The 11,780-nt window shown below is 45.5% G+C and overlaps 1 protein-coding gene across 1 annotated transcript; it reads right to left on the reverse strand.

The window, feature by feature from the left end:
* Positions 1-2,790: 2,790 nt before the first annotated feature.
* Positions 2,791-3,455, reverse strand: LOC139247845 (transcription factor 15-like; the record flags this gene model as incomplete). The annotated part of the gene is made up of 1 exon (XM_070871807.1): positions 2,791-3,455. A coding segment is annotated over exon 1 (477 nt), but the record flags the coding sequence as incomplete, so codon positions are not given.
* Between the last annotated feature and the right edge of the window lie 8,325 nt (positions 3,456-11,780).

The raw sequence follows: 11,780 nt of genomic DNA on the forward strand, positions 1-11,780 counted from the left end.
TGTATGCTGGAGAATTGCAGGAAATAATGTTTAGATTTTACAGATATCAGTGTTTTAAAATCCTAAAGTCAATACTTGGAAGAGGCATTATATATCAATTGTATTACTGATCCATTACCACATTCATAACACAATTTACATTGTTTTATTTTTATATAAATCTACAGAATGTGTTACATCAATTTCTTTAACTTAAGACAGACTAAAACCTCAAAATATTCCTGAAAAGTATTTATGTTTGGCTACATCACAACGTGCACTGGTTTCCAAAACCAATTCATTGGAAGCACTTAGAAAGAATGAGGATATAAGAAGGAGTCACTCTCTAAACTCTTGTATTGTCATTTACAGCATAATAAGGATAAGGAGCCATATAGATGCAAACATCTATATAGCAGTTAATCACTTGCAATAACATTTAAAAATAAAATATACACATATGCTATATAAACTGATAGTCCTCACCATTCTTGTTTGTTTATTTTTGAAGGTGAGTTATTGTGTACATTCTAATTATTGGCTGTACCAACAAAACTCTTTGATAGTTAAAATATGATGTTGTAAATGACAGTCCAAGGGTTTAAAGTTAGAGAGTGAGAATTAATGGGCGATTAGTATCTTTGTTCTTAATATGAGCACTGTGCCTGTACCGCTGGTATAAATGCCATCACATTTGAAGCTCTAATCTGGAAAGAGTCCTTTAACCAGCAGTTGTAACAAATACACAGTGGTATGTTGGAATATAAGTTCTGAAGCTGACTAAAACACCAGGCTGCATTATTTTAACTAGGATCCAGTCCATTACTCCATCATAAAATTCAGTTACGAGCTCACTACTCGCATGGTCAAGTCTGATTCTGAATCTTTGACTAATCGTTCCCAAAAATGGCTTTAAGATTTGAGAACAAATTTGAAATTCACAACAAAATAAAATGTGAAAATAACCTCAAACAGAAATAATACCAAACAAAACTATTTACTCCAAAATAAATTAAATTATTAATACTAAACCGTGTATTTCTCGCAGCAGATGCAACAATAACTTGCAATTATATAGCACCTTTAACATAGGGAGACATCACGAGATGCTTCACAGTAAAGTACCAGACAAAAGTTGACACTGATCCCAAGAAGGTGATGTTAGACTATTAGGACGGGTCAAAGGAGGGTCTTAAAAGGAGGATAGAGAAGCAGAGAGGCAGAGTTGTTTAGGGAAGGAATTCCAGAGCTTAGGTCTAGGCAGCTGAAGGCACGGCCGCCAATGGCAGAGTGAAGGGAGTGGGGGATGCACAACAGGCCAGAGTTGGAGGAACACAGAATTCGGAGAGGGTTGTAGGGCTGGAGGAAGTTGCAGAGATAGGGAGGGGGAAGTCCATATAGGGATTTGAACACAAGGGTGAGAATTTTTAAATTTAAGGTGTTGGTGGACTGGGAGATACAGAAACTGATCCAACCAGTTATATAGTGGGGTAAACCTCACTGACCAAACTTTTGGTCCTCCTTCTAGTCTCTTGTTTGTCTTGGCATCCATTTCCCTCAAACCTCTGAAGCTGCTTGGGGTGACTTTCTAGGTTAATGGCACTAAATAAATGCAAGCTGTTGTTCAGGACCCCCATATAAAGCAATGGCCCTTAGCTGGTTCTTTAATTAGCTTTGACCTGCTGAATCTTTCACTGTAGACTGACCAGTTCATAAGAACTGGAAGCAGGAATAGGCCATACAGCCTATCAAGCCTACTCCGCCAATCAATAAAATCATGGCTGATCCTGAATAAGATCATGGTTCATTTGAAATACTTTGGGAACAGCACAAAGACAGATACAAATATATCATTTGCATCTGCCTTTTTAAAGGAAAGACTTAGATTTATATAGCTTCTTTCACAACCAGCGGATATCTCAAAGCGCTTTACAGCCAGTGAAGTACTTTTGGAGTGTAATCACTGTTGTAATGTGGGAAACGCAGCAGCCAATATGTGCACTGCAAGCTCCTACAAACAGCAATGTGATAATGACCAGATCATTAAAAAAAATTATGTTGATTGAGGCCAGGACACCGGGGATAACTCCCCTGCTCTTCTTCAAGCTACTGCCATGGGAGCTTTTACGTCCACCTGAGAGAGCAGATGGAGACCTCATCCAAAAGATGGCACCTCCGACTGTGCAGCACTCCCTCAGCACTGCACTGAGTGTCAGCCTAGATTTTAGATTTTTTGTGCTCAAGTCCCTGGAGTGGAACTTGAATCCACAGCCTTCTGACTCAGAGGCGAGAGTGCTGCTCACTGAACCACAGCTGACACTGAAAATATATATTTCTATATGAATTCTGGTCTCCTGATAACCTGAGACTTATCCTTTCAGCAATTCACGACAAACTGAGGGGTTCAGACTTCATAAAGGTCACGTCAGTATTGGTGTTGTGCTGTCTAGTTACTGAACCCCAAATCATCTTCCTTTGGATAGATGGACCTGGAATGCACTGCCTGAAAGGGCGGTGGAAGCAGGTGCAAAGTAACTTTCAACAGGGAATTGGATATAAACGTGAAAAAAGCAAAAAAACAAATATTGAAGGTCTTTAGGGGAAGAGAGGGGGGTGGGAGGAGGGGAATTAATGGGATAGCTCTGTCAAATAGCCGGCACGGGCACAATGGGCCGAATGGCCTCCTTCTGTGCGCATTCATTCTCCTTCATGCTGTGTATTCCCAACATTTTCCATTTCAATTCCAGATAGCCCCCTTTTTTTTGTTGTTGTTTCTAATCTGGTTCCACTCCCGAGGGAAATGCTACCTACCCCTTTCCTCTGGTTGCTCAGGCAGAAGGTGCAGATGGATCTGGGCTGCGAGCCCTCAAACTCGCTCTGGCTGCTGTAGACCGTGGCCAGGCACGGCTGACCATCCGCGCACTCGTCTCCCAGCAGCAGGATGTTGCCCAGGTGGGAGATGTAGCTGGAAGCCAGGCGGAGGGTCTCGATTTTCGAGAGCTTCCTGTCGGCCGGCTCGGTGGGGATGAGAGTCCTGAGGGCGCTGAAGGCGGTGTTGACACTGTGCGTCCTGTCCCGCTCCCTGGCGTTGGCCGCCTGCCGGTGCTTGACCACCACTGTGCCTTTGGGGAAAGACACCTTCCTCCGCTTGCCCGAGCCCCCGCCGCAGCAGTCAAACGACTGGTCCGAGGCGTCACTTTCGCTCTTGGTCTCGTCGTCGTCCGAATGCAAGCTGATGTCCGGGTAGAAATGGCGAGCGGCGACAGGTCTCAACATGGTGAAAGCCATGGCTATGGCTATATGGCTTCCCTCCCACCCCTCCTCCCTCCCCGGGTGTCAGCGACCACGCAGCTTCTCAGTGGAGGTCCTTGCCTGGAGCCTCCTAAAGGAACAGCACGTCTAAAAATAAGCCCCTTCTCTGCCCAGTGGCTGGTGCAAACGGTGCCACAGCTGCCGAGAGCGCTGCAAACCCCCTGATCTCATGTCATTCAAATCTGTTGTGATAGACCCAAAAGATCCATTTATAACCCGGGGGAGGGGCTTGGAGCGACGCGCAACCCCTGCAGAAGCCAATAGGACGAACCCTTCATCCCCCCCCCCCCCCCCACCCCAGCCTCCTGCGAGAGCAATCAATAATTTTATCAATTATGTGTCAAAAGCAACCAACGGGAATATTTTTAAAATTGTACATTAGAAGGGCTTGGAATCCAGTCTCAACTATCTCCAAACTGAAAAATCGCTGCATTGTTTTTTTTTAAAATGTAAACACCTGACATGATTATTTTTGAGCAAACCCTGGCTTCTCCTGCCGGAGGTTGCAGCCGGGGTGCGTATGTCTGTGCCTGGGATTTCTTCCAGCACCACGCAGCCAGTTCCCCAAACCGTGCGTCTCATTCCAGTTACTCGGAGATTTTAATTTACAAGTGCTTATTCCCCCAGCTCCCCGCGTCTGTTAAATATTGCAGCTGGGTTTCCGTTCCAGGGTACCTAGGTTGTGTGTGTGTGTGTGTGTGTGTGCGCGCAGCCTTCTGGTATTATAGAAAACAGATTCCGAGCTCTCCAGTGTGCTCTGCCTGGGCTGATTCCCCTCACAGGATACTGACCTTTTAAGATTTCAGTAGAAAGTTGTTCAAGAGGAAACAAAAACACAGGTAAACCATTTTATGTGTCCTACCCTAGCTGGTGACTAGTTACTATTTGTTTCGGTTTGCAGACTTGATCAATTTTTTTAATGCATCATTTACATTAAAGGGACAAATGATGTTAACCTAAACAAAATTGAGAGACTTGAACCCAGGGGCCATTTCATCTGCAGTTTGTCACTTAACATTTTGTGTGAGCTCTAATATACGTAACTTGTGTGGGACGGAGAAGTAAAGTTGGGAAAGAGGAACTTTTCGAGCACTGTCTAGTTTACTAACCACATCTGTCATTAACTGCTGCCAATTCCGCTGTGTGTGTTGCAACCAACAAGAAACTGAGCTATCTATCTAGCTACATACAGACATATACCCTACAGTGTACCGCGGGTGATCAGGTACAAGCACCTTGAAGTCATTACAGACTCAAGCTGCGGAGCGGAATTAGAAATGTCAGCGAGCACACACCAGGCATTGCCTGTGACGGTGTCTGTATTTCAAATCCGGTTTCTCTAAACTTTCTAGTGTTAGTGGATTAAATGATGACCAATTGAGCCAGGATATGGTCCTTGTAATCTTTGTGTGAGGGGTTCATGCGTTAACATTGCGGCAAATATTAACAGTGGAGGCAACACAATTGATTTAACACACATACACATATACACAAAATATATACAGATACAAACACACATAGACAAATACAAACACACATACACAAAATATACACATATACATACACAAAATATACACACAAACACATACACAAATACAAACACACATTCACAAATATACATACAAAAACACACATATACACATATTGCTATTTGTGGGAACTTGCTGTGCGCAAATTGGCTGCCCGTTTCCTACATTAGAACCGTGTCTACACTTGAAAATACTTCATTGTCTGTAAAGCGCTTCGGTCGTGAAAGGCGCTAAGAAATGAAAGTTTATTTTAATACAAACATATACACATATATGCATACATATACAATGATATATACAAGTACACAAACCCAAACGTGCATTGTGCGAGTGCCTTCACCACATGGACTTCAAGGCGGCGGCCCATCACCAGCACAAGGGCAATTAGGAATGGGCAATAAATGCTGGCATCCCGAGAATCAATTTTAAAAAGGCAAATACACATATGTACAAATACATGCACATATTCTACAGGCACAGACAGACATACAAACACACACACACACACACACACCCAGGGCCACAGACACCTGTTTACAAGCGCACATGTACAAGTACACACTGCAATATTCGATAGACGGGCGCATTTATTGGTAACAGTGACGGAGAATTGAATTCTGTTGAGATTAAAACTTAATTTCCACCTGATTTTTGCATAAACCGTTAGCTGCTGAATGTGACGGTCGCGCCCTAAAGTGGGACAGGCGAGCGAGCAGGAAGGTGTTTCTGTTTCGGTGACCCGAGTATCTCAGGACCCAGCAGCCCCACTTACCCTTCTCATTGTTTATGGCTTATGATGTTTTGTTTCTGAAGCTGGGCTGAACTGCTCACTGCTGTGTTGGCTGCCTTTTCTGCTATTTGTTTCGTTCCCTGCCCGTGGTGCAGTGAGGTTTGGGACCACAGAAAGACCACAGTGCAGGTTACACAGATACACACAGAGCCAGGAATCAAAGGCACCCGTCTCCTGAACTTAAATACACAACACCCGGATCAGCATCTGAAAACAAAATCATCTTTTATTTCGTTCTCCCTATCGGATACTGACCGGCCTGCTTAGGGTTATTTTATTCCCCTCCCTTCCTCCTAGAATTTCACTTTCAGAACTTCCAGTATTCCCAGATTTTCCCTCTGGTCTCCCACTATGGGTATCTCACTAAAACGGCGGGCTTCGAAACTTTACGAACGATCTTATCGACTGGCCCTGAACCGTGTGGCTATTTAATCAGAGTGCCAATGAACCCTACTAGTTTACAAATCAGGCCATTTAACCATAGTTTCCGGCAGCTCAGTCACGGGCCTTTGAAGGGGAGATACATCATTTGGTTTCAGCTTTAAAACAGAGCCCTACAGGTGAAACCGATCAAAATTGGAAATAAACCGGTCCAGAATTCTCAATTTCCCTTCTTAAATCACATACTGGAACCCCAGGGATTCGCTCCACTATTGCGCCGATACTCACCGCCGCAGGAGTCCAGTAATGAGAGAATGAGCCGAGTCCTCGACACAATTCCCCACCCATGGATTCTCAGCAGGTTTGTGAAGATATATATTTAATCCTCTTTCCCGCTTTCTCCAGCGGACGAACCTCTCCCTTAAAGAGTTCCATAAAACATCATCAGAGTGCTTTTTAAAACGCTCTTGAAATAAATATTATGGTATAAATTAATCGAGGAGATTTCTTCCCCTCCCCTTGATCTCCATGGTGCTTATAATATTGTGCATTTAATTAGTAAAATCGATGGTTGTATTTGTGCTCTGCATGCGACTTTTATAAATATAAACTATGGGAAAAACCCAGGCTGCTAAATTGCAATTGTTTTATTACACACGTTTTACATTTGATGTAATACTTTATAATATTAAAATGCATAAAATATGCAAGTTCTATAACGGAAAGAGCAGAACATGGAATTATTTTTTCTTCGCTTGTATTTTATGTATATTGCATTCCTACAAATAATTTTGTTATCTTTGCAAGAGATTCACAGGCTCTAAGCCCTGTGAATGTTATGAAGAAAACGGTGGAAATTGCATGGGGTGTGTTTTTTTTTATCTTATAAGGGACTCTGGTGTCGAATCCCTTTCTGAGCAGCCTATATATATATGGGGTACACAATACAAATATTTATCTTGCTAGGGGAGGCGGCAGCATTGTTCATACTCCTGTTAGGAAGACCCTCACAGTTTTATGGTTGCTGGTGCTGGCCCGTGACTCCCCTCTGAGACTTCTGCTTATTTTGCTTTCGGTCGTCCTGGAGTGAAAAAAAAAAGCCTCGCAAGTGGCGTTGGAGCAGAAACCACAGGTGCGCATTCTTCAAGCGACCCGGGCTGTTGTCTCAGCCCGCCTCCCGCGAACATGCACTGCAGAAGAGGCAAGAGAACGGGCCGGTTATAAAGCGGGAGGAGGGAGAGATGGATGGGAATTCCATAGTTTAAGTTATGATTTTTGCTGCTTCTTTGCACATTCGATTTTATTTAAAAAAATGTACTTCATTTAGAGGGAAGACACGGCATCTAAAGCCGCCTCTCTTCCCCTATCGTGAAGTTTTAGATAAATATTTACTGTGCAAACAACCGCCGTTTTATTTGTTATCTCAAGTGTGCTGCACTTTTACAAACATTTTTACTGTGCTCTCTATCAGACGCAATAAGGATTAAAAAAAAACCTTTACATTGAATCACCCGCTAGTTTTATTGGAAGAAGTGGGGGGAACGCGACTTTTTATACTGATGGTACAATTGTTTAATGTCCAGGTGATTTGGGCGTTTAACCTCTTCTTTTGGACTTGGGAGTTAGGCCGGGCGAGCATTAGAATATCAACACTTAACCTTGGCGTCTCGGAATTTCCTTCACTTACGCCTCAATGCAGATGTCAAGCGTTTCAACATAACTTGTTTGAACATTTAATATTTACACAGCGTAATTTCAAGATCAGAACGAAATTCGTGCCCCCTCGGGTTGGTGCGTGAATGTTTAACGTGCGTGGGTGCCAGGAGAGGGCAGAATCAAACTCAGCTGTGATGCCCTTCCCAGTTGAATAAACGGGCGAGATTCACGCTTTAAGTAATGACATGGGCGAGGTACCCGCAGGCTCCCGGGACTGCGCCACCAACAGCTTCTGAGGACAACGGGGAGGAAAATTGAAAAATATGGCGCGGAAATAATTCAACCTAAATGTCTCTTCGTGTCAGAAAACTCCTGTCGAGGGAACAGAGGCAAAACGCTTCGAGACGGGATTATATTGGGCGTTTATTCAATAGGCGCTTAAAATATTTCATGCTTTTATCACCCGTGGACTCTGTGGGGTGTTAGTTTATGAAAGTTTAAAGCATTTGTACCAAATCCCTGTGCCAATTTACTGGAGGTGCTAACCCATTATTGCCTCGGTTAAAATAGCAAAGGAATTTGATCCAAAATGCATAAAAGATTCATAGAAAAATGCTGCACTCAGTAGTTTCTTGGCTTAGATTTCCTCCTAAGGTTTGGACATCATTTTTCATTGTAATGCAAACGAGTTATTTCACGTACTCAGGGGTAGGATGAACCCACGTTTAATGCACACACCGCTTATATCAGCAAATGTATTTCAAGCTTGCAGGTTCAAGCAAGACCGTTCTCCTCCCCCACGCTGGGACTAACGCTATAAGAACATAAGGATTAGGAGCAGGAGTCGGCCATTTGGCCCTTCGAGCCTGCTCCGCCATTCAATAAAATCATGGGTGATCTTCGACCTCAACTCGACCCATTGATTCCCATGGAGTCAACTTCTAAATAGAAGTTGTTGTTGTTGTCCTAAAATCTGTCGATCTCAGCCTTGATTATACTCAACGATTGCATGAGAACAACAGCGGCAGGTCGGGGCCATAAAAGGAGCCGAGGTGCGGCCCAGGAGCAGCGAGGAGGCCCCGGGAGCAGCGAGGAGGCCCCGGGAGCAGCGAGGAGGCCCCGGGAGCAGCGAGGAGGCCCCGGGAGCAGCGAGGAGGCCCCGGGAGCAGCGAGGAGGCCCCGGGGGCAGCGAGGAGGCCCCGGGAGCAGCGAGGAGGCCCCGGGGGCAGCGAGGAGGCCCCGGGGGCAGCGAGGAGGCCCCGGGGGCAGCGAGGAGGCCCCGGGAGCAGCGAGGAGGCCCCGGGAGCAGCGAGGAGGCCCCGGGAGCAGCGAGGAGGCCCCGGGAGCAGCGAGGAGGCCCCGGGAGCAGCGAGGAGGCCCCGGGAGCAGCGAGGAGGCCCCGGGAGCAGCGAGGAGGCCCCGGGAGCAGCGAGGAGGCCCCGGGAGCAGCGAGGAGGCCCCGGGAGCAGCGAGGAGGCATGCCACTTCAGAAAGCAGCGCGAGCTGGTGCAGGAGGGCGACGGCAGCGAAGAGTGATGTCGTCAAGGTCCAGGTTGGTGATTGGAGAGTGGGCAGATACAGCAGGAGCGGCGAGTGACTGTGGTGGGATGTGATCAGGGCCCAAGTGAGGCGTGAGTTCGGGGCCAGAGGCACGGGCCAGCCCACACTGCGATATGTGCACGCTAGGTCCATGCAGCAGAGCAGGTCTCCAGTTGTCTTGGTTAATCCTTGCCACTGGACCAAGACCTAGCTCTGTCAAGCCTGTGTGGTGGCTGGTGTGCAACGGTCACCACACGTTAAAAAAATCCACGCACAGGCATCTTCCACCCTTCAGGATGTAGTTCAGGATCTGGAATATTAGGTCCTTCATTGAAACACCTGTGAACTCATCCTTTTTGGCGTGGAAGCGTCATTCTCGTTTCGAAGGACTGCCTATGATGATGACTCAATGACTAAGCATCCCGAGCCCTTTGGGGTAGATAATTCCAAAGATTCATCATCCTCTGAGTGAAGAAATTTATCCTCGTCTAAGTCTTTAATGGCCGGTCCCTTTTCCTGAAACTGTGACCACTAGTTCTAGAATCCACAGCCATAGGAAACATCCTCCCGGAATCTACTCTGTCAAGCCCCCTAAGAATATGATATGTTTCAATGAGATCACCTCTCATTCTTCTGAACTCTAGGGAATATAGGCCTAGTCTACTCAATCTCTCCTCATAGGTCAATCACCCCATCCCAGGAATCAGTCTGGTGAACCTTTGTTGCACTCCCTCATTGTATAAATTTTATACAAGTATATCCTGCCTTAGGCAGGGAGACTAAAACTGTACACAATACTCCAGGTGCGGTCTCACCAGGGCCCTATATAATTGCAGTTAGACTTTACTCTTATACTCCAATCATAAGAACATAAGAAATAGGAGCAGGAGTAGGCCGTTTGGCCCCTCGAGCCTGCTTCATCATTCAGTGAGATCATGACTGATCTTCTACCTCAACTCAACTTTCCTGCACTATCCCCAGATCCTTTGATTCCCTTAATATCCAAAAATCTAGCGATCTGTGCCTTGAATATACTTGACAATTGAGCCTACACATCCCTCTGAGGTAGAGAATCCCAAAAATTCACCAATCCTCTTGTAATAAAGGCTAACTTATTATTTGTTTTCCTATAGAGTGTATTTCCCGCTAAGGATGCATCAGCGTTCCACCTTGATGGACCCATCTCGTACCACTGTTGCTGGGAGGGGGTTTTCCGAGGTTCTCCTTCCATTAAATAATTCTGGAGGATTGTCAGTGTTGACTGGGCCTTGTGCCGGGGCTGTGGAGTCTGGGGAGCTGGGACAGCATATCCAAGGCAATAGCAGCAGCTACTTCTCTAAAGAGATTCAGGACACTTCCTGTTTGGCCATTCTTCTTTAGTTGGGTCTTTCAGAATGTTTCTGGAGTCTGCTTGGGCTCAGGGTGAAGGCAGGCTGCTCCACTTGTGTGAAAGAGCCCCGGAAGCAGTAGCTAAGGGAGGTGAGCCAAAGGAGAATTGCCAGCCTTCGCCCAGAGGATCACCCTTCTCAGAAGGCAGCTGTCTGGGCTGTCTTGGTTTGAAGGGATGGATCAGGTCAATCTTTGTCTTTGGTCTGGAGATCACAATATGGAAAAAAAAAAGTTTTGCACCATTGCCACGGTAACCCGCAATTAAGGAAGCTAGGTGGAGTTAGGATACAGTTCAGCCATGATCTAATTGAATGGCGGAAGAGGCTCGAGGGGCTGAAGAGCCTCCTCCTGTTCCTATTTTACGATCTGCTGAAGTTTGCTCTTTCCTGTGTTATGTATGTAAACATTGTAACTGTGTAAAAGTTGCCACCAGAGGGTGCAACTGTTGGAGGCCCGAGGGTCACCTGCACACCTCGTGCAAGGGAGTATAAAAGGTTGTCTGCCATGCTGCTTAGGCACTCAGGAGTTGTATTAAAGAGATTAAGGTCACATCACTTTTAGCTCATAGTATTCAGTCTTGTGGAGTTCTTCTATACTTAACACTCTGCTCTGATATAACAGCAAAGCATACTCTCAACTCTAACAACTCTACCAACAGCTGGACACTTGCTCATCTTTAGGGAACCCTTTGGCCTGTCTAGCACTATCAGTAGGAAACTCGCCTACATGCTTCCTCTGTCGCTCATAACTGTTGCAGATGAGCGTATGCGTTGCTGTTTTATCAGAGCAGTGGAAACAAGCTTGAGGGGCTGAATGGCCTACTCCTGTTCCTATTGATATCCAGGACCAGTCTACAATTGGATGCCACTTTATGAGCACCAACAATTCACTGAGATATTTGAGAATGTGCAAAGCATCCTGCACCCAGCGTGATGGCTAATATTTCTGGGCGGTGATGTGTGACCACTTCACAGAATTGCAGTACACCTTGGAGTGTGGAGAAACCCCAGGATATCTATAGCACAACCTCCCTTAACAGAGAAAGAAAGAAAGGTTTGCATTTATATCGTGTCTTTCATGACCACTGGACATCTCGAAGTACTTTTAAAGTATAATCACTGTTGTAATGTAGGAAAAGCAACAGCCAATTTGTGCACAGCTGATACTGATAATGACCAGATAATCTGTTTCAGTGACGTTGATTG

This window comes from Pristiophorus japonicus, unplaced genomic scaffold (assembly GCF_044704955.1).
Source record: "Pristiophorus japonicus isolate sPriJap1 unplaced genomic scaffold, sPriJap1.hap1 HAP1_SCAFFOLD_2850, whole genome shotgun sequence".
Classification (NCBI taxonomy): Eukaryota; Metazoa; Chordata; class Chondrichthyes; family Pristiophoridae; genus Pristiophorus; species Pristiophorus japonicus.